Source organism: Haematobia irritans, chromosome 5 (assembly GCF_050003625.1).
Source record: "Haematobia irritans isolate KBUSLIRL chromosome 5, ASM5000362v1, whole genome shotgun sequence".
Classification (NCBI taxonomy): Eukaryota; Metazoa; Arthropoda; class Insecta; order Diptera; family Muscidae; genus Haematobia; species Haematobia irritans.
In genome coordinates, this window is record NC_134401.1 from 170,725,812 (window position 1) to 170,748,721 (window position 22,910).

At 33.2% G+C, this 22,910-nt stretch overlaps 1 protein-coding gene across 4 annotated transcripts in view; it reads left to right on the plus strand.

Moving 5' to 3' along the window:
• Positions 1-22,910, plus strand: part of tun (N-terminal glutamine amidase tungus) — a 100,091-nt gene that overhangs the window by 73,313 nt on the left and 3,868 nt on the right. For all 4 annotated transcript variants that reach the window (XM_075310701.1, XM_075310704.1, XM_075310703.1 and 1 more), the window contains one exon: positions 11,271-11,424. In XM_075310701.1, coding sequence (XP_075166816.1) covers positions 11,271-11,424 — 154 coding nt within the window. The remainder of the gene's footprint in view (positions 1-11,270; positions 11,425-22,910) is intronic.

Sequence of the window (22,910 nt, forward strand, 5' to 3'; positions counted from 1 at the left end):
TTGGCAACATTTTCTATAAAAAAAAAATTTTGCCAAAGTTTTCTATAGAAATAAAATTTTGCCAAAATTTTCTAAAGAAATAAAATTTTGCCAAAATTTTCTAAAGAAATAAAATTTTGACAAAATTTTCTAAAGAAATAAAATTTTGCCAAAATTTTCTAAAGAAATAAAATTTTCAACAAAATTTTCTATAGAAATAAAATTTGGACAAGATTTTCTATAGAAATAAAATTTTTACAAAATTTTCTATAGAAATAAAATTTTGACTAAATTTTTTATAGAAATAAAAATTTCAACAATATTTTCTGTAGAAATATTTTTTCCAAAATATTTTTTGTAGTTTTTTTTGTTGTAAAATTTTCTGTCAATTTTGGTAGATTATTGTTAGCTCGAGTGGCAACCGTGGTCTCAGTCCACATTCGGATATTGAAGCCCAGTGAATGACCATTTGGATAATTTGATAGAAATAAAATTTTGACAAAATTTTCTATAGAAATAAAAATTTCACCAAAATTTTCTATAGAAATAAATTTTTCCAAAATATTTTTTTGTTGTAGTTTTTTGGTAATATTTTCTCCCAATTTTGGTAGATTGTTTTTAGCTCGAGTGGCAACCGTAGTCTCAGTCCATATTCGGATATTGAAGCCCAGTGAATGACCATTTGGATAGTTTGAGACGTTCTTTCTTCCAATTTGCAGGGTATCAGTCAGCGTTGCCAGAATTGTTTCACTAAAAACCATTAGATTTTCCCCAAAAAAGCTAAAAACAACAAATGCGCTAAATATTTTTGTATCAAAAGTCATAGCGGAAATTATTATTAATGTGAAAACCCCCATTCTAGCAGCAAAGCAGTTTTTCCCATATCAACGCCTGTCATGAAATGAGTTTTTCAAAAACGCCAAAGTTAGCATGGAAAAAAGCCAAATTGGCAACACTGCAGGCAGATATGGAATATGGTAACCTCCTACAGGAAATATTATTTTTGGATGGGGGAAAAAACAAAAATTTTTCGCGCAAACATTTTGTTTACACGCCAAACATAAATTGGTTGTCGAAATCAGATGCATAATGTCAGACAAAATAACATGGTGGCGACAAATATTTTACATGTTCACCGTCCAAAAATATCGTTTTGCTCTAGAAGGTGATCATACTCCTTCTCTGGGTATGGTATGAGTCTAATATTTTAGCCCTGTCATCGTTTTACCCCTCTCCAACTTGTTGCAATTGTCTCTTGGTGTTTGATGTGTAGACTAATAAAATATTTTTTGGTATTGATTTCGGAGTAAACATGTAGTTTATTTTAAAAAAATATTTTTCTTGTTAGCCAAAAATCGTTTAATTCGAATTTAACACCTTAAAATTAAACTCTGTAAGTTTATCCAAGTTTGTTAAATGGCTAATGCAAGGACCCATAGTTTGCTGGGTTGAGTGGTGGTGTTGTAGTGTGGTATTGATGTTGGTCGGTAGCTTTTCATTGCCTCTTGATGTTTCGAGTCCCAAATGTAACTGGCTGGCATAGCAATTGTGGCCACCAAATAGCAGTTTTAGTCGGCTAATAAATTATCAAGATGATTGCTGGCATTTCGTGCCAACGTGAAATGGGCGTCTATTGCTCTTGCTTCCCGTTGCAAAGCCATGCCACTGATGCCACTTTTGATATGAGCAAGTGACTGAGTCCGTTAGACGATGGTCGTAAGTTTGGATGTTTGTGTCATGGCTCAGGAATGGTGCTGTCTGTATTCACTTTGCTTGTTGCTTGTTTTTGTTATGAACTTGTTGTTGTTGTTTTTGTTGCTGTATATTTGAGGATACCATACAGGTGAGTGTTGGTGTTGGACGCTGATATGCCGTTACGTGTTGTATCCTTTGATGGCCAACACGTTGTTGCTTGCCATTTGCTTGATGTTGATGTGACTGACCACAGACACAAACAATCCAGCCACCCACTCCCTCCCTCCCCCCTACAAAACCCATAGTAGCAGGGCAATATGCACACACGAGTATCCTCGATGTCCACTCAAACACATTTGGCATTCGTTGTTGGTCACGTGAGAATAACAAACCTAGCCCCTGAAACCCATATCAACTCCCCGAAATTCAGACCAACATTAACAGTCATCTACACACAAACACATACATATGTACTCGTATGTAAGAATGTAAACTCAGAGAATGCATAAAACTCAGTCACACACACTCTAGGAGCGTGTGTGTGTGTAAGTGTGCACATTTTGGTGAATTTACAAAACCCCATGGTAGTGGCTTGAAACCCAAAGTGGACATTTTGATAAAGGTGTTGATGATGACTGCCGAGTGGTGGTATCTAGGGTTTTTGTGGACAAGGCATGTGGGCTCTTCCACCTTCTCCTCCTCCTGCTCCACCCAACATAAAAGCTTTGGATAATGTTTTTCCTGTGTGTTTTGTTCTTGTTTATTTTCATTGCAATAACAATAATAATAATAACATTTAACTACCTGATATAATCCGTACTAAAGTTTTTTGGACAGGTTGGTATATCATCATATCCATTGGTGTGCCACCTAGATTAACATGTACCGTCATACACTTCACCATATATCCCACCTTTACATGGGAAACTATTCCCAAACATTGAGCAATCCAATGTACAGTGCTTTTAGCTAATTTTTAGCGTTGCCAATTATGGAATGTACATGATCTCTTAAAGAGTATCTTCAGGGTGGTGGTCAGTAAATGGGTCTGTCATATAATGTGTCATATGTCATCATAGAAAATGTCGAAAAGAAACAACCACCACATTACCACATTCTTCACATTTAATGTGGAAAGGCAAGCGGTACGCAGATGATGTGCGAGTAGATACCATGATCCCCACTGTGAAAATAACTTTATTGCAGTTGTTACCCAAATAAGCGTTACTTAAAAAGTGGCACAAAAGGTGTCATTCATCATAAAAGGTGGCACACTCATTTTAAAAAGGTGACATTCTTTTTTTCTAATATATATTTTTTTTTTTTAATTTAGATACACACTAATCCAACCATCATTACATCTCAACTTCACTGGTAACCATTCTTTCAAATTTAATATTCAGGAGATTAACTTGAATTTACTAATGCAGAATTTTCTTAGCATACTTTTAGGCGGTACTGAAAATTTTATAATAAAAAAGGGAATATTTCTTACAAATACATTATTCGACTCGTAAACTCGATTCTTTTTTTAGAACACCGATCATTTCTGTAATCTTAAAGGGATTTGGGATTAAAATATACAAGAAATATTAGAGTATAAATGAATGTAGTGATACAGCATGACATAGAGGCGCAAAAATCCCTCCCTAGATTGATTTTCACCATTTTGAGCAAAAGGATCAGAACTATGAAATACCTCATTCACATTACACTTCCACATTAACCAGATTTCAACTGTCATTTGCTTTACAAGAAATTGATTGGTTCAAATTGAGTAAGTCTGAAATAGGAAAATGTCAAATAAAATTCGGAAAAAACTTGGCGTTTAGGTGTGGTTCACATTCAACATCGGCCCTTACAATTTAACCACCCTTTATATAAGGGTTTAACATGGACACACCATATTTGCTAAATATAAACTACCTTTAGGTTTTGAATTTCAGGCAAATCGGATAAAACGTGAGATGTCAAGACACTGAAGAACCCAGCAAAAAAATGAAAGTTGTTATAAAGGCACAACTTTAAAAGCTCTTCCATTTTTTTTTTTTTTGATTTCGGGCAAATCGGATAAAACTTGAGATGGCTAAACGCTGAAGAGCCCAGTGAAAAAAAAATTAAAGTTGGAAGTGTTAAAAGCACTACCACTACCTACTACACAGGAAGTCCTATTAATTCAATTTTTCCATAATTTAACTTTTTTTCAAAACAAAGGAAGAATAAAATGGTACGAATTATTTAAATTTTGTCAAAAGAAATGCATAATGCATTCTACAAAACAAAATTTGAAAATATTTGAAATCAAATTCTTATAAAAAAAAAATATAAAAATTATTTATGTTACAAAATATCACATTTTTATACCCTCCACCATAGGAGGTATATTAACTTTGTCATTTCGTTTGTAACACATCGAAATATTGATCTAAGACCCCATAAAGTATATATATTCTGGGTCGTGGTGAAATTCTGAGTCGATCTAAGCATGTCCGTCCGTCCGTCTGTTGAAATCACGCTAACTTCCGAACGAAACAAGCTATCGACTTGAAACTTGGCACAAGTAGTTGTTATTGATGTAGGTCAGATGGTATTGCAAATGGGCCATATCGGTCCACTTTTACGTATAGCCCCCATATGAACGGACCCCCAAATTTGGCTTGCGAGGCCTCTAAGAGAAGCAAATTTCATCCGATCCGGCTGAAATTTGGTACATGGTGTTAGTATATGGTCTCTAACAACCATGCAAAAATTGGTTCACATCGGTCTATAATTATATATAGCCCCCATATAAACCGATCCCCCGATTTGGCTTGCGGAGCCTCTAAGAGAAGCAAATTTCATCCGATCCGGCGGAAATTTGGTACATGGTGTTAGTATATGGGCTCTAACAACCATGCAAAAATTGGTCCACATCGGCCCATAATTATATATAGCCCCCATATAAACCGATCCCCCGATTTGGCTTGCAGAGCCTCTAAGAGAAACAAATTTCATCCTATCCGGCTGTAATTTGGTACATGATGTTAGTATATGGTCTCTAATGACCATGCAAAAATTGGTCCATATCGGTCCATAATTATATATAGCCCCCATATAAACCGATCACCAGATTTGAACTCCGGAGCCTCTTGGAAGACCAAAATTCATCTGATTCAGTTGAAATTTGGTACGTGATTTTAATATATGGCATCAAACCCTCATGCAAAAATTGGTCGATATCGGTCCATAATTATATATAGGCCCCATATAAACCGATCACCAGATTTGACCTCCGAAGCACCTTGGAAGAGCAAAATTCTTCCCATTCGGTTGAAATTTGGTACGTGATGTTAGTGTATGGTATCCAGCAACCATGCAGGAATTGGTTCCTATCAGTCCATAATTATATGTAGCTCCCATATAAACCGATCGCCAGATTTGACCTCCGGTGCCTTTTGGAGAAGCAAAATTCATTTGATCTGATTGAAATTTGGTACGTGGTGTTAGTATATGATATTTAACAACCATGCCAAAAGTGGTCCATATCAGTCCATAATCATTTATAGCCCCCATATAAACCAATCCCGAGATTTGGTTTTGGAGCCTCTTGGAGGAAGGAGCAAATTTCATCCGAGTGAGTTGAAATTCCTGGATGACAGTCTTTCGTCATCCACAGAAGAAGTTTCTACGCAATCCATGGTGGAGGGTACATAAGATTCGGCCTGGCCGAACTTACGGCCGTATATACTTGTTTTTAATTCACATCCAAAACACTGAATTCGGATCTCACCTTAAGAAGTGATGCATATTCAGTGCAACTGCTGTTGGAATGGTGGACATCCGTTCTATGACAAGTCCATGTAAAATTCATCGCTTCTGCGCCAACTTTGCATCTAAAAAGAACATTTCCACTACTTCTTTGGCGATGCGTTTTTTTGCTAGAAAGCAGTGTTGCCAATATTTTTCTGGCTCTTCTCCCCAAATTAAGACACTTTCATTCCCAAAAAATCCCCAATTTAAATCAAAATTCCTCACAAAAATCCCCAATAAATGTTTGTCAAGTTTTTATGAAAAAAAAATAATAATAATAAAGAAATAGGCTCTGCTGTAGAATATCGGTAATCCCTTAAAAAAAAATATAAAATGTATTGTCATACCAGCTTGCGAACTCCAATAAGATCAAGATCAAGATTTCAAAACACAACACCAGGAGAACATTGATTGTCTACCAAATGTTCGAAAAATAAAATTGGGGGCTATATGAAAACCGACATAGCCCACTTTCGAACTTGACCTGCTTGCAGACAAATCTGTGCCAAATTTCAATATGACGATTGCGTCATTATTGAAGGCTATAACGTGATTATAACTAACAGACAGACGGATATGGTTATACTATCTTGGAATTTCTCCCTGATCAAAAATTTATATAAATTTTATATAGAGAGAAATTAAAATTTCGATGTGTTACAAACGGAATGACAAACTTATTATACCCCCTTCACCATTTTTAGATCACAGTCCGTCCCGTACATCAGTAATATCCTGAAATAAAAAAGAGAACAGTCTTTCGTAGCCTCCGGAGCCATTGCTTACCTTTTGGTTTGCAACTGTGTTATATTCTGTCACGATGCCTATTATTGATCTCAAATCCCCTCTATGTGTCGCCATTTGAAATGCAGAGTTCTTAATATTCTTGTCGTTCCATATTAATTTGGTTTGCTCGCAGCCCGCAGAGGAAGACATCTGCCCATTATTTCATAATGTCCTGGTACCCAGCACAGGGTAATACAGCTCTCTCTGACAGCGGCAGAATACCTTTGACGTTATATTCGGATTACCCAAGGCCTTTCATGTTGCCTGACTGTCGATGAAGAAGCTGATATCGCTTCTGAATATAGGCCTCATCAACAAGACTTCTGAAACTTTTTCCGCCGGAAATATGCTGCATCCGCTGCCCAGGTTATATGACTCTGTAGTCCCGAACTCTCGCAATAAATACCACTGCCTTTTCCCTGGGTACATAGTTACCCAGGATAATTCACAGAACCACTGTCTTCCATTTATATATGTAGGCTTACAATTGCAATATTATTCATGCGGAAAAAAATTGTTTGTGTACTTTAACTTTTTTTTTTGTTAATAGTTTTGTTCTTTTTCGGAAGCGTAAGTGTGAGTTCACACATATACTATGTACTTACAGTAACTATGTATATACAGACACACTTACATATATATTTGTGAATATGTGAAGGGCCAGTCTATATGCTGACCTCATTCCCAGTGGACCCATACGAAAATGCTATGGAAAGACCCTTACAAAGAGAGAGAAAAAGACCAGTAATAATAATATCAAAAAAAAAGGCGACTCTTAACCGACAAACACGAAACAATGACTAACCAACGGAGTTTTTTCCCCTTTTTTTTGAAAAGAAATTTTATGGAAAATTTACGAGTTTTAATATTTGTACATATCATACACGCAAGTGAAAGAAATACAGACTCATACAAATCATGCTAGTGTATGGAATAATTTTTTTCTCTTCTCTTTATTCTAAACAAAATATAAATGGGTTTTTATGCACATACATCTAGGGTCTCCGGTGAGCTTGTATAAGAATCTATATGTGTGAGTGTGTGTTGAACACACCTAATGTCAAAACAATAAAGTTAAAATGCAACATATGTGTTAAGGTAGTGATTGGTCATCTAACATTTGCTCCTTTCGTTGTTCAAACTATGGCTTTCGTGTCCGTTACTCTTTTTTAAACTCTACAACGTTGGACTATATTTTTTGTTTTTGACAAATTATACCCCTTTTTTCCGATTAAACTGAAAACAGACACAGACCGATAAAAACGACAACAACAAAATGTATATGTTCATAAAATACAAAAACAAAAAACAAGCTCTCTAAAAGCAATACATCATAATTGGAATTGTGTACAAGATAGGAACAACAACCTGTGTAAATAATATTGATCAGAACTATATTTGAATAGCGAATGAGAAACTAACCCAGCAAAACAAAATGAAAGGTGGTTCACGAAGATTACTCTATCAGATTTTTATACCGCTCACCATAGGATGGTGATGGGGATATAATAGTTTTGCTAATCCGTTTGTAACACATCGATATATTGGTATATAGTTCATATCTAAGGATGGCCCATAAGTCCATGTGCTGAATATGGTGTGTATTGGCCCATGTTTTGTTATAGCAATATAGCAAAAGCAATATTTCATTGGATTTTCTTGCACGCTTAGACGAGAAGTTTTTTTTCGGCACTGGAAAAGCTTCTCTAAGTGATTTCACCGCAATATTAAAGCCGTTCGTTATCGGTCCCTTAGTCCCTTGTCATTGTTCAAAAATGTTCTATATAGAAATACAATTTTGACAACATTTTCAATATGGAAATAATTTTGAGAAATTTTCTATATAGAAATAAAATTTTGACAAAATTTTCTATAGAAATAAAATTTTAACAAAATTTGCTATAGAAATAAAATTTTAACAAAATGGTCTATAGAAATAGAATTTTGGAAAACTTTCTATAGAAATAAAATTTTGGCAAAATGGTCTACAGAAATAGAATTTTGGCAAAATTTCCTTTAGAAATAATAATATTATTGTTAAAAACGATTAAACCAATTTCTCGAATAAAATCCCCAGAAAAGTCCCCAAATTTATGGAAATTCCCCAAGTCCCCATCTCAAAAACTTCATCCCCATTTACTAAAAAATATCCCCAATTTGGGGAAAAACCCCCAATACTGGCAACACTGGTTGTGGTATCACAAAGTACTGAATAGACGGTATAGTGGATATACCAGGCTTAAAAAAAAACATCATATTTGGCTCACCTATTTGTGGACCTACAGTACCTCTACATTTTGAATTTCAGGCAAATCGGACATAATTTGTGGTGCCTAGAAGCCCAAGAAATCAAATCGGGATATCGGTCTAACATATATGGGGGCTATGCCAAAACATAGTCGGATACACTGTGGCGTATGATTCACAAGCAAGTGCTTCACAGCACTCATACGCAATGGTGGTATAGTTTTTTAGATTGGCGAATTAGGGATACGAAATGCAAATTTCACACTAACGTTAAACTACAATACCAAATATTAATGTGTGTGTATGTATGTATGCATGTACGTGTTCATGTATATAAATTACGAATGTTATCGAGAGAATGGAACCATTGTTTAAATAAAAAGGATTATTTAATGAATTGATTTCGTTGGCTCAATTTTATGGATGTGTGCTTGCATTTGTGTTTTGTTTGTTATGAAATTGTATGAATCTGTTATCTATGGCCACATGGATAGTCAATTTATTTAGAGACTATTGAACAGCGGGGAGCACGATACACTATAATTTAAATATTGTGTAAATATTTTGTTTGGAATTTTGTTGGACATTTTTGGGGGTTTTTTAAAGCTCGTTCTCAACGAATCGAAAAACGACTTTACCAATGTGAGTAGTTCGCTCAAAAAGGGATCCGATGAAGATGTGGAATAGAGTTCACTCTACGTGAATGAAAATTTTATTTTTGTTTTCAGTGTTTTTTTTTTTATTTTCAATTGATTTTTCGTTTAAAACGGGCAAATATACGGTGATGAAATTTTTAATTTTTTATATAATAAGTTTGTCATTCTGTTTGTAACACTTTGGCATATTGATTTCCGATGCGGATAAAATTTAGGCGACCGTGGGTGTCCACTATTAAGAGGTTGCATTGTACCAACATCAGAGAGCATACACGCAAAGAAAAAAAACGTTTGAAAAACGTGTACCGAAAACGTTTTTCTTTTGTTAAAGTTTTTTGAATTGCTTCGAAAATTTTAAACTTTTATCACCAAAAAAATTCGTTTGTTACAAAATTTTTATTTTTTCAATAAAAAAAGTTATTTTTGAAACAGCAACGCAGTCCATTTCGTTTATATCAAACACTGTTCTTTTCTGACTTTTAGTCTTTAATAAGACACATTTTACAGTTCAAAATTTAATATACTACAATGTAATAATGAACATTTTTTCGGAATCTTCCGAACCTATCTGGAATATATGTAAAAAAAAAAACAAAAAAACAAAAAAAAACTTTGTCGAAGCAGGGATCGAACCCACGACCCTTGGCATGCAAGTCGGACGTAGCAACCACTGATCCACGGTGCCAAACTAAATGTTTGTTTCTGTTAAATGAACTTTGTTTATTCGGTTCGTGGGCGCCGCAAGCTATGCTATATAGATATAACTTATATGGATATTTATCTATTGATGACCATAACAGGTACATAGCTCAGTGGTTAGTGTGTTGGCTTACAAAGTACATGGTCCGCGGTTCGATTCTCCGTCCAGGCGAAAGGTAAAAAAATTTTAAAAATTTATAAAATCGTATAATTTCTTCTACATTGTTGGTATTACAGGAAAAGGTGTTAAGAACTAAAAATCCTCGTGGATGTGAGGGACAATGGAATTAGCAAGAAAATAATGTTTTTTTTTTTGAGCTAGTCTTTATGAAATTGTTTTTACATCCTGGAAAAGAATAAACGTTTATCACAAAAAGTATATACTTTTCTTCCAAATACACTTCCTTACAGCGAAAAGCAAATGAGAAACGAACTTTGTTTGTCTAAAATTTCGTTTGGGAGGAAAGAATTATTTTTTTGCGTGTACCGATGCCAGAGTTCAATAAAGTGAATCTCTGAGGAAAATGGAAATCCCCATCGAAACGTAGGATAAAAATATGAAATAAATAATATTTTATTTACTTAAACTCATGACATCGGAATCCTAGACTAGAAGCTCTAGAAATCATAACAAAACTAATATAAAATAAGGTAGATATTTTTCTAAATAAAAAAAGATAAAAAAATGTGGATGTGGGCCCTTCCATACGTTTTAAATAAAACCAAAATGGGTACGACAAGATAGCTGATTGCACAAAAAAATGTCACTAACAGTGGTAAATCCTTCCATCGAAGGATGAGAAACCGGTCACTAACCTCATTGATACCAAATCTTATACAAATTCAATTAACTCGTATTTTTTCTTTATAAAATCAGTGTGTCACCTTTTATTGCATGTGTTTTTAACGGTAACGTTGACTGAGAGTGAATAACAGACTTTCTTAAAATTAAATTAGTATCCAAAATCTTGTCCAAAACAAAATTCTAAATTAATTTATATTGTGATGGCACTAATATGGTGGCAAAAAATCCTTGAACTTATCATATAAAATCTGAACTTATCATATTGAAATCTTAAATTCTAAATTCTCATATGTTCCCCTCCATTTCTTCCACAGTTGTAATGTTTTACTTTATCCGATTTTACGGTATTTGTGTCACAGTAAAGACATTAATACATTGAAATATTGAGGGTCCGGGGGAAAAAGACGAGTGAACATATAAAATGCATTTGAATTTAGTTTCTTTTGCTGTTAGATAGATTTTTTTATGATTTAGGATTTTTGTTACTGCTACTGCTTCTATATTTATAAACGCTGAATTCTATGGATATAGCTCAGTGGATTTTCTCCTTACCAATGTCTGATTATGTTTCATGTCCATGTTTTTTTTTTTGTTCTTTTCTTCTCCCATTGCAGCGAAGAGAATGTGTGGAAGCTTTGTGAACAAGTGAAGAAAACACGTATCGATGAACTCTCCAAATGCTATGCCGTGTTCGTATCAAATGAGGGTCGAACCGTACCACTTTGGCGCCAGAAAGCAGGACGAGGCGATGATCAAGTTGTGATATGGGTAAGTTGTATTGTATTCTGCACTGAAAAAAATATTGTGGTGAGGCCAAAGATTTCATGTCCTTAAAATACGAATGCAAATTTAGCTTAGCACAGAAGACGCATTTCTCTAATACAAAGTTTTTGTTTCTTTGTCCAAAAGTAGATAAACTTTTCAATGAAGTCGTGTTATCCTTATAATTAAGCGATTTGACTTAAAAATGGGTATATAACATGAAAGAAAAATTTTTTGGGGTAAGGTCAACTTGACTTTAATAATTCAGAAAAATTCTTTAAACTTAATGAAATTGTCTTTAAATTTGTTGTCTTTTTGCATCTTGACTACAAAGCAAAAAATCATTCAAAAATAGGACATGTTTTTCAAAACTTTATTTTAAAGACGTTTTTTGATTTGAAACATAGCATAATTTCTACTGAAAGTCGAGTCTGAATTTGGAAAATAAAGTTGTCGTTAACTCGTTTTTAAACGACTTTGATAACATATGAAAAAAAGCTAAAAAAACGAAAAATTAAAATTTTCTTCCTAGAAGCAAGTACACAAACCCCAAATTTAAAAGAGAATTATGTCTTAAAAGTATCCTTACTTGAATTCTCCGCTTCTTTGGCTCGGAATCAATACCAAAATTGTTAAAGTAAAGACAAAATCTTTGGAACCGCACATGTTTTTTTCAGTGTGGTGGAGTAGAGCTAGCATTTTTTTTATCTATGGCCGCCTTACATCATTTTCCAAGCTACCGTTGACCATTCACCTTGATGGTGATGGGCAATGGGTGAACGTGGGCTTATGACCACGATTGCCACTCGAGCCAAAAATAATCTACCAAAAAAAATTTTGCCATAATTTTATTTCTATAGAAAATTTTGTCAAAATTTTATTTCTATAGAAAATTTTGTAAAGATTTTATTTCTGTAAAAAATTTTGCCAAAATTTTATTTCTATAGAAAATTTTGTCAAAATTTTATTTCTATAGAAAATTTTGTCAAAACTTTATTTTTATAGAAAATTTCGCCAAAATTTTATTTCTACAGAAAATTTTGTCAAAAATTTATTTCTGTAGAAAATTTTGTCATAATTTTATTTCTATAGAGAATTTTGTCATAATTTTATTACTATAGAAAATTTTGTCAAAATTTTGTTTCTATAGAAAATTTTGTCAAAATTTCATTTCTATAAAGAATTTTGTCATAATTTTATTTCTATAGAAAATTTTGTCAAAATTTAATTTCTATAGAAAATTTTGTCAAAATTATATCTATAGAAAATTTTGTCAAAATTTTATTTCTATAGAAAATTTTGTCAAAATTTTATTTCTATAGAAAATTTTGTCTAAATTTTATATCTGTAGAAAGTTTTGTCAAACTTTTATTTTTATAGAAAATTTTGTCAAAATTTTATTTCTATAGAAAATTTTGTCAAAATTTTTTTTCTATAGAAAATTTTGTCAATATTTTATTTCTATAGAAAATTTCGTCAACATTTTATTTCTATAGAAAATTTTGTCAAAATTTTATTTCTATAGAAAATTTTTGTCAAAATTTTTTTTCTATAGAAAATTTTTGTCAAAATCTTATTTCTATCTTTCAAAGTTTAATGTCTATAGAAATGAAATTTTTATTTCTATAGAAAATTTTGAAAATGTTCTCAAAATTGTATTTCCATAGAAAATTTTCTCAAAATTTTATTACTATAGAAAATTTTGTCAAAATTTTATTTCTATAGAAAATGTTGTCAAAATTTCATTTCTATAGAAAATTTTGTCATAATTTTATTTCTATAGAGAATTTTGTCATAATTTTATTACTATAGAAAATTTTGTCAAAATTTTATTTCTATAGAAAATTTTGTCAAAATTTTATTTCTGTAGAAAATTTTGTCAAAATTTTATTTCTATAGAAAATTTTGTCAAAACAAACCCAGCCAAAATTTGCTCAAAACAAACCCCAACTGCACTCAAATCGATGATTTGACAGTGGCATAGGAAAAGAGATATGTTTGTACGAATTTATTTCGGCATAAGCCTATATAAGGCTATCATGCAAAACCTTTTATCGGAAGGTTCAAGTGTGGTTCATTGCTGGGTTTAATGAACTGCCTGAATTTATTCTAATAATTGGTTGATAGTTTTGCTGCAAGTAGAGGATGCTAATGAGGTATGTGGTAATTCCGAAACGTGCGTCCATCCAACCATCTTGCAGTCTATAGGGCTTTGTCCAAATAAATTTGACAAACATTCTTTTCCTCTGTTGGTTAAGGTTCGCTTGTAGTTTAGTCAATGCATTATTTTAAGCTGAAATAAACAAAAAAAAACAACAACAATGCTTAAAGAACAAAACCAACAATAACAAAACAAAACGAATGAAATTTTCATTTCTATAAAGAATTTTGTCAAAATTGATTCTATAGAAAATATTCTCAAAATTTTATTTCTATAGAAAATTTTCTCAAAATTCAATTTCTATAGAAAATTTTGTCCAAATTTTATATCTGTAGAAAATTTTGTCAAACTTTTATTTATATAGAAAATTTTGTCAAAATGTTATTTCTATAGACAATTTTGTCATAATTTTATTTCTATAGAAAATTTTGTCAAAATATTATATCTGTAGAAAATTTTGTCAAAATTTTATTTCCATAGAATATTTTGTCAATATTTTATTTCTATAGAAAATTTCGTCAACATTTTATTTCTATAGAAAATGTTTGTCAAATTTTTTTTTCTATAGAAAATTTTTGTCAAAATCTTATTTCTATAGAAAATTTTGTTAAAACTTTATTTCTATAGAAAATTTTGTTATAATTTTATTTCTGTAGGCAATTTTGTCATAATTTTAATTCTATAGAAAATTCATGAATAATTGGAAAGGAATATTTTGCAAAATCTACCAAAACAGCAAGAATTCTACCATTCTACCAAACAGTAAAAAATCTACCATTTTTGATAGAATTCTACCAACTGTGGCAACCGTGCTTATGACCCCTTTTAGTTACTATTAAATCTGCATTTGGTGTTGTTCTACCTTTTGCGTTATGATAATTTTTGTAGTTTTTAGTTTTATTTTAGTTTGTTGTCGTGGTCTACCTAATTTTATTTACTCACTTCTGCATATGATGGCAGGCAATGCACAAGAGAATAGGCCATTTGCCAGTCAGTAATAACGTCTCTCAACACGCATTAGTTTTTGTTGGTTAATTTTTGCCCCGAATGATGACAGCAGAAAAAAGGACTAAAAGAATTGTAGTTCACAAAAAAAAAACAACAACTTTCGCCCTCTCCATCTACCAAAAACAAAAACTTTTAGATTGGCAAAAACAACGAAACACTAACCGCAATTAACACGCATTGTTCCCCCTCCCCCTCTCTTTGTTGTTAGTGTCCTGTACATACAAGGATTGTACAAAATAAACTTTTGTACTGACTAGGGTACTATTGCCTCACCTACAAACTCACACACACAAACTCACACCTATTTACAAAAATGTTGATTATTCTCAGTATGTGTGTTTGCGTGTGTATGTTTCTATGGCCACAGGTGTTTTTTGATAATCCTTTCTGGCTGAGTAAGACTTTTTAATTGAAGTGGCTGTCGACCGAGGATATGGCGTGAGACAATCGATTTTCGCTTGAACAAGAAATTTTGTAAATTACAGTCATAGGATTAAAAAGGCGTTTAACTTGCTTTGTTTTCCGTTTTTATTATACTCGGAATTATTTTGTCTAAAGCGTTTAGATTACTATGAGGGTTTTTTAGAAAATACACTGAAAAAATGTATCCAAAACGTTTCCACTTTTTATACCATCATCAAACGCAGAAAACAGCGAGTGATTAGTGATTGGAAGTAATTAGTTCCATTGGTATTTGGAACGAATTTAGTAGAGGTAGTTGTACTCTAACTCCTCGTAGGACATATAGGACATTGAGTAAATCGGATTATTAGGGCGAGTTATCAGATATCCAAAAATGGAGTTCGATATTTTGAATACAGGTACTCGGTTTTTGCTCCCTAATAATATCAAATCGACTCAGCGGTACAGCTTTCATTAAGCGGACAAGTAAGGAAAGTCTAAAGTCTGGCGGGGCCGACTATATTATACCCTGCACCACTTTGTAGATCTAAATTTTCGGTGCCATATCAAATGTTTTGGGGGCTATATATAAAGATCGGGACAGAATTTGATAGATTTCTACAAAATCTATAGACTCAAAATTAAATTCGGCAGGAACACAATGTTAGTAAAAAAATATGGGAAACATTTAAATCTGAAGCAATTTTAAGGAAACTTCGCAAAAGTTTATTTATGATTTATCGCTCGATATATATGTATTAGAAGTTTAGGAAAATTAGAGTCATTTTTACAACTTTTCGACTAAGCAGTGGCGACTTTACAAGGAAAATGTTGGTATTTTGACCATTTTTGTCGAAATCAGAAAAACATATAAAGGGTGATTCTTTTGAGGTTAGGATTTTCATGCATTAGTATTTGACAGATCACGTGGGATTTCAGACATGGTGTCAAAGAGAAAGATGCTCAGTATGCTTTGACATTTCATCATGAATAGACTTACGATCTGCCACAACGTCCGCTTTTTTATCGACAAATTTTGTTCAGCGATGAGGCTCATTTCTGGTTGAATGGCTACGTAAATAAGCAAAATTGCCGCATTTGGAGTGAAGAGCAACCAGAAGCCGTTCAAGAACTGCCCATGCATCCCGAAAAATGCACTGTTTGGTGTGGTTTGTACGCTGGTGGAATCATTGGACCGTATTTTTTCAAAGATGCTGTTGGACGCAACGTTACGGTGAATGGCGATCGCTATCGTTCGATGCTAACAAACTTTTTGTTGCCAAAAATGGAAGAACTGAACTTGGTTGACATGTGGTTTCAACAAGATGGCGCTACATGCCACACAGCTCGCGATTCTATGGCCATTTTGAGGGAAAACTTCGGAGAACAATTCATCTCAAGAAATGGACCGGTAAGTTGGCCACCAAGATCATGCGATTTGACGCCTTTAGACTATTTTTTGTGGGGCTACGTCAAGTCTAAAGTCTACAGAAATAAGCCAGCAACTATTCCAGCTTTGGAAGACAACATTTCCGAAGAAATTCGGGCTATTCCGGCCGAAATGCTCGAAAAAGTTGCCCAAAATTGGACTTTCCGAATGGACCACCTAAGACGCAGCCGCGGTCAACATTTAAATGAAATTATCTTCAAAAAGTAAATGTCATGGACCAATCTAACGTTTCAAATAAAGAACCGATGAGATTTTGCAAATTTTATGCGTTTTTTTTTTTTAAAAAAGTTATCAAGCTCTTAACAAATCACCCTTTATAAGGGAGTTATATCTAAATCTGAACCGATTTCAACCAAATTTGGCACACATGACTATATTACCAATTGTACTCCTAGTGCAAAATTTCAACCAAATTGGGCCAAAATTCTGGCTTCTGGGGCCATATAAGTCCATATCGGGCGAAAAATATATATGGAAGCTATATCTAAATCTGAACCGATTTCAATCAAATTTGGCACGCATAGCTACAACACTAAATCTACTCCCTGTGCAAAATTTCAACCAAAATGGGCCAAAACTCTGGCTATTAGAACCATATTAGTCCATATCGGGCGAAAGATATATATGGGAGCTATATCTAAATCTGAACCGATTTCAATCAAATTTTGCACACTAAACTGCACTACTAATTGTACTCCTAGTGCACAATTTCAAACAAATTGGGCAAAAACTCTGGCTTCTAGCACCATATTAGTCCATATCGGGCGAAAGATATATATGGGATCTAAATCTGAACCGATTTCAATCAAATTTTGCACACTTGACTATACAACTAAGTGTTATGTTTGTACAAAATTTCAAGCAAATCGGTATAAAACTCTGGCTGCTGGGTCCATATTAGTGCATATCGGGCGAAAGATATATATGGGAGCTATATCTAAATCTAAACCGATTTCTTCCAAAATCAATAGGGTTCTATTCTGACCCAAATTAGGAACATGTGCCAAATTTGAAGGCGATTGGACTTAAATTGCGACCTAGACTTTGATCACAAAAATGTGTTCACAGATAGACGGACGGACGGACAGACGGACATGGTTATATCGACTCAGGGACCCACCCTGAGCATTATTGTCAAAGACACCATGTGTCTATCTCGTCTCCTTCTGGGTGTTACAAACATATGCACTAACTTATAATACCCTGTTCCACAGTGTGGCGCAGGGTATAAAAAAGGGTAAGGGCATGGTCACACTAGACAAATATTTGACCAAAGCGAGTTCCAAACTTTTTTCCAGGACCACTTTCGAAATAACTGTATTTTTTTTTGTAAAATCTTCCTATCGAGATATTATATATCCAATATGAGCTAAAAATATTTTGTAGTTTGACAATGGTGACGAATTCTTTTTTGATTTCTGTAAAATATTTGCCCAGTGTGACCGCACCGTAATACCAAAATGGCAAAACATGATACGCTATTTTCAAATCAGGAATGGCGTATATGTTCCATCGAATTCAAGTTAATAGTGGAGCGGGGCTTCTCTTCCTATCGAAATGCCAAATGTTTAGATTCAAGATTCAAGTAAATCAGTTCAATACTACAAACATATCAATAGATTGTATTTTCGGCTCAGGAATTTCCACGTTCACAGCTCCCCACCAAGGAGAGATATCTCATATATGAGTGAAATCTGTAATGCGAATCACCGTTCGTACTCGGACATAAAAATAGTCCCTTGGAGATATACAAAAATCGAAAATCGATTTATCAACTAAAAGTCAACTAGAAGCCGACTTTTTGTAATCTTCAAATTCGACTTTTTATATTAACGAAAAGGTCGATATTGGATTGGATGAAGTAGACGTTATCATTCATTAAAAAAAAAATATTTTAAATTGGTACATACATACATACTGACATGTGCCGAATATAAATGTGTAAAATTATCCGGTTTAACCGCAGCTCAAAAAGTCGATTTTCCAAATTTAAACTCCAAAAGTCGGCCGAAAACTCCAACAGTCGGTTTTTCAGAAAAACAAGCAGTCGCAGCACAATAGTCTATTTTCCTTCTCTAAAGTCGATTTTCCGCAGCTTAAAAATTTGATTTTCTAAATTTAAAAAAGTCAACAACTCGGTTTTGCACAAAAAAATCGAATTTTCAAAGTTGAAAACTCAAAAATTCGTAATTGATCTAATCACGGAAATGGTCAGCACTCTTCAGTGATGCCAACTCCCGAAGGACAAAAAGCACCAAATATATATGTATTATAAATTCTAACATTGCAATTCCCACCACAAAAATTACTCCAGCCAGCTGAAATTCAAAGTATTACTAAAAAAAACTTTCGAAGATGTATTATAGAACATTTGGGTATTGATTTGAAGCATTTTTAGTTTTATGAAATTATGAACCTCTATCCAAGTGTACAACTTTATAATTTTTATACCCTCCTCCATAGGATGGGGGGTATATTAACTTTGTCATTCCGTTTGTAACACATCGAAATATTGCTCTAAGTCCCCATAAAGTATATATATTCTGGGTCGTGGTGAAATTCTGAGTCGATCTGAGCATGTCCGTCCGTCCGTCCGTCTGTTGAAATCACGCTATCTTCCGAACGAAACAAGCTATCGACTTGAAACTTGGCACAAGTAGTTGTTATTGATGTAGGTCGGATGGTATTGAAAATGCCATATCGGTCCACTTTTACGTATAGCCCCCATATAAACGGACCACTAAATTTGGCTTGCGAGGCCTCTAAGAGAAGCAAATTTCATCCGATCGGGATGAAATTTGGTACATGTTGTTAGTATATGGTTTCTAACAACCTTGCAAAAATTGGTTCACATCGGTCTATAATTATATATAGCCCCCTTATAAACCGATCCCCCGATTTGGCTTGCGGAGCCTATAAGAGAAGCAAATTTCATCCGATCCGGCTGAAATTTGGTACATTTGGTGTTAGTATATGGTCTCTAACAACCATGCAAAAATTGGTCCATATCGGTCCATATTATATATAGCCCCCATATAAACCGATCCCCAGATTTGACCTCCGGAGCCTCTTAGAAGACCAAAATTTATCTGATTCAGTTGAAATTTGGTTCGTGATATTAATATATGGTCTCAAACACCCATGCAAAAATTGGTCGATATCGGTCCATAATTATATATAGGCCTAATATAAATCGATCCCCAGATTTGACCTCCGGTGCATCTTGGAAGAGCAAAATTCTTCCCATTCGGTTGAAATTTGGTAGGTGATGTTAGTATAGGGTATCCAGCAACCATGCAAGAATTGGTTCCTATCAGTCCATAATAATATATAGCTCCCATATAAACCGATCCCCAGATTTGACCTCCGGTGCCTTTTGGAGAAGCAAAATTCATCCGATCTGGTTGAAACTTGGTACGTGGTGGTAGTATATGATATTTAACAACCATGTGAGTTGAAATTTGTGGATGACAGTCTTTCGTAGAAGTTTCTACGCAAACCATGGTGGAGGGTACATAAGATTCGGCCTGGCCGAACTTACGGCCGTATATACTTGTTAATGCTTATTTTACTTTCATTAAATTCATTTTGATCAGTAATGAATTTCAAAATAGGTTTTTTTCATAGGAGAAAAATTTACTTTTTTCGACATTAAATTTGGAAATATTCCCTAGTATTTTGTTATTTGACGGAAGTCTATTTCTTATTTCAATTATGAGAGCTTTTGTCATATTTATCAAGTTTAGAAATTCTGCACTCATCGCAAGACTATTCAAAAGAATGCCCTAAATAACAATATTGATTAAAATAAGGATCAATACCACATTCATAATAATGAAATTCTATATTGGGCAATTTAGTTGGGTTTCTTAAGCTTTTGACAGTCTAATCAAAATTTTTGTATGAACAGATTCCGTCAATCAAACCCAATACTGTTAAAATTAAAAAAAACACACAAAAATGAAAATGCCAGAAAGCACCAAGTTGTTGCCCTAAAATAAAAATTTGGTGCTTTTTAGAAAGCAAAAAGCACCAAATTGGCATCACTGGCATTCTTTCATAAGAGAGAGATAAAGCGTGATTACAATGAAATCCCACAAACTGAATAGCGAACATCTCTCAAAAGTGGATCACTTTTGTGAGACGTTTGCTATGTTGTCACCTTTAATGTGGACAAAATTTAGGCGACCGTGGTGGGTGAAAACTTCTGTAAGGTTTCACTCTAACTGACTTAGTCCATTTTGTAGTCAGAACGTAGCGATTTGTCTTCCAACTAAATATGCGAGCGTGTTTGACTTGTATTTATTGCAAAAAGAAAATAATTAAATCGAAATTTAAAGAGACATTGATTACGTTTAAATTAGAATTTCATTTACCCCAAAACAAAAATTAAATCGAAATTTAAAGAAGACATTGATTACGTTTAAATTAGAATTTCATTTACCCCAAAACAAAAACCAAAATAATTTATCATATATAGAGACTAAAAATGAACTGGTTTGCTGGAATGATACTGCGTCATATATTGAATTATCTATTAGAGTGCCATTGTGTGTAGAGATTAAGATTATATAAGCAAAAACTATGCAAAACTTTTTTAATTTTAATTTATTTTATTTTAAATCAATTTAATTTAATAAAAATTAAATTAATTTTAAATAAATGGTATAGTAATTTAATTTATTTCAAAATTAATTTAATTCTATTTTATTTTAAATCAATTTAATTTAATAAAAAAATAAATTAATTATAAATAAAATTTATTGTAATTTAATTAATTTCAAAATTTATTTTATTTTATTTTAAATCAATTTAATTTAATAAAAAATAAATTAATTATAAATAAAATTTATTGTAATTTAATTAATTTCAAAATTAATTTTATTTTATTTTAAATCAATTTAATTTAATAAAAAATTGTATTAATTTTAAATAAAATATATTGTAATGTAATTAATTTCAAAATTTAATTTAATTAAAAAATATACAATAAATTTATGGACAATTTGGCTAATTTAATTATTTCATTTGCAATCATTTTATTACATTTTTTTGCAATCAGAGTTTTATGCGAGAAAATTCAATTTCCCTCTATTTTAATAGGTACTTAAATCAATGTTTAATATAAAACGAAATAATTGCAGGAAAGACAATTAATTTAATTTAAAATAATTAAATTAATTGTAAATAGAATTTATTTGAATTTAATTAATTTCAAAATTAAATTAAAAGTATACTATAAATTTATAGTCAGTTTGGCTAACTTAATAATTTTAATTACAATCATTTTTTTCTAGAACAGAATATAATGCGAGAAAATTCAATTTATATTTTTGAAAATCGACTCAACATTAACGAAAATGTCGATATTGGATAAAAATGGGGATGTTATCATTTATGAAAAAAAATTTAAAGTGGTACATATAACAGGTTGGCTGATAAGTCCCCGGTCTAACAAAGAAAAACACATTTTTTTGTCAAAATTCGTTTTTATTATTCAACATAGTTCCTTTCAAGAGCGATACAACGATTATAACGACCTTCCAATTTTTTAATACCATTTTGATAGTACTCCTTCGGTTTTGCCTCAAAATAGGCCTCAGTTTCGGCGATCACCTCTTCATTGCAGCCAAATTTTTTCCCTGTGAGCATCCTTTTGAGGTCTGAGAACAAGAAAAAGTCGCTGGAACAACACTTTTTTCTTCTTCATATGGGGCCGTTTTGCCGCGATTTCAACCTTCAAACGCTCCAATAACGCCATATAAAGGGTGATAGGTCAAAATTTGGTCAATATAAACTTGACGTATTTCTTTCAATTTTGCATTTAAAAAACCTGAAGGTGTGTGTGTGTAGAATGTTGCTCCTATTTTGATTTTGGAATTCACTCTTCAGTTGTCAAAATGCCGTCCAAGCAAGAAGAGCAGCGTATCAAAATTTTGCTCGCGCATCGCGAAAATCCGAGCTACTCGCACGCAAAGCTGGCAAAATCGCTAAAAGTTGCCAAATCAACCGTTACAAATGTAATTAAAATGTTTGGGGAACGTTTGTCGACAGCCAGGAAGTCCGGATCGGGGGGAAATCGAAAACCGGAAGCCACTGAGACGACAAAGAGAGTTGGCGGTAGTTTGAAGCGAAACCCTAACCTCTCTCTCCGAGATGCCGCAAATAAGCTTGGTGTATCGTCTACAACCGTTCATCGAGCCAAAAAACGAGCCGGACTATCGACGGTAGTGACTCCAAATCGCGATGATAAACAAAATACGACGGCCAAAGCGCGATCCCGGAGGCTGTACACGACGATGCTGACGAAGTTTGACTGCGTGGTAATGGACGACGAAACCTACGTCAAAGCCGACTACAAGCCGCTTCCGGGACAGGAGTTTTATACGGCAAAAGGAAGGGGAAGGGTAGCAGATATTTTCAAGCACATAAAACTGTCAAAGTTCGCAAAAACATATCGGGTTTGGCAAG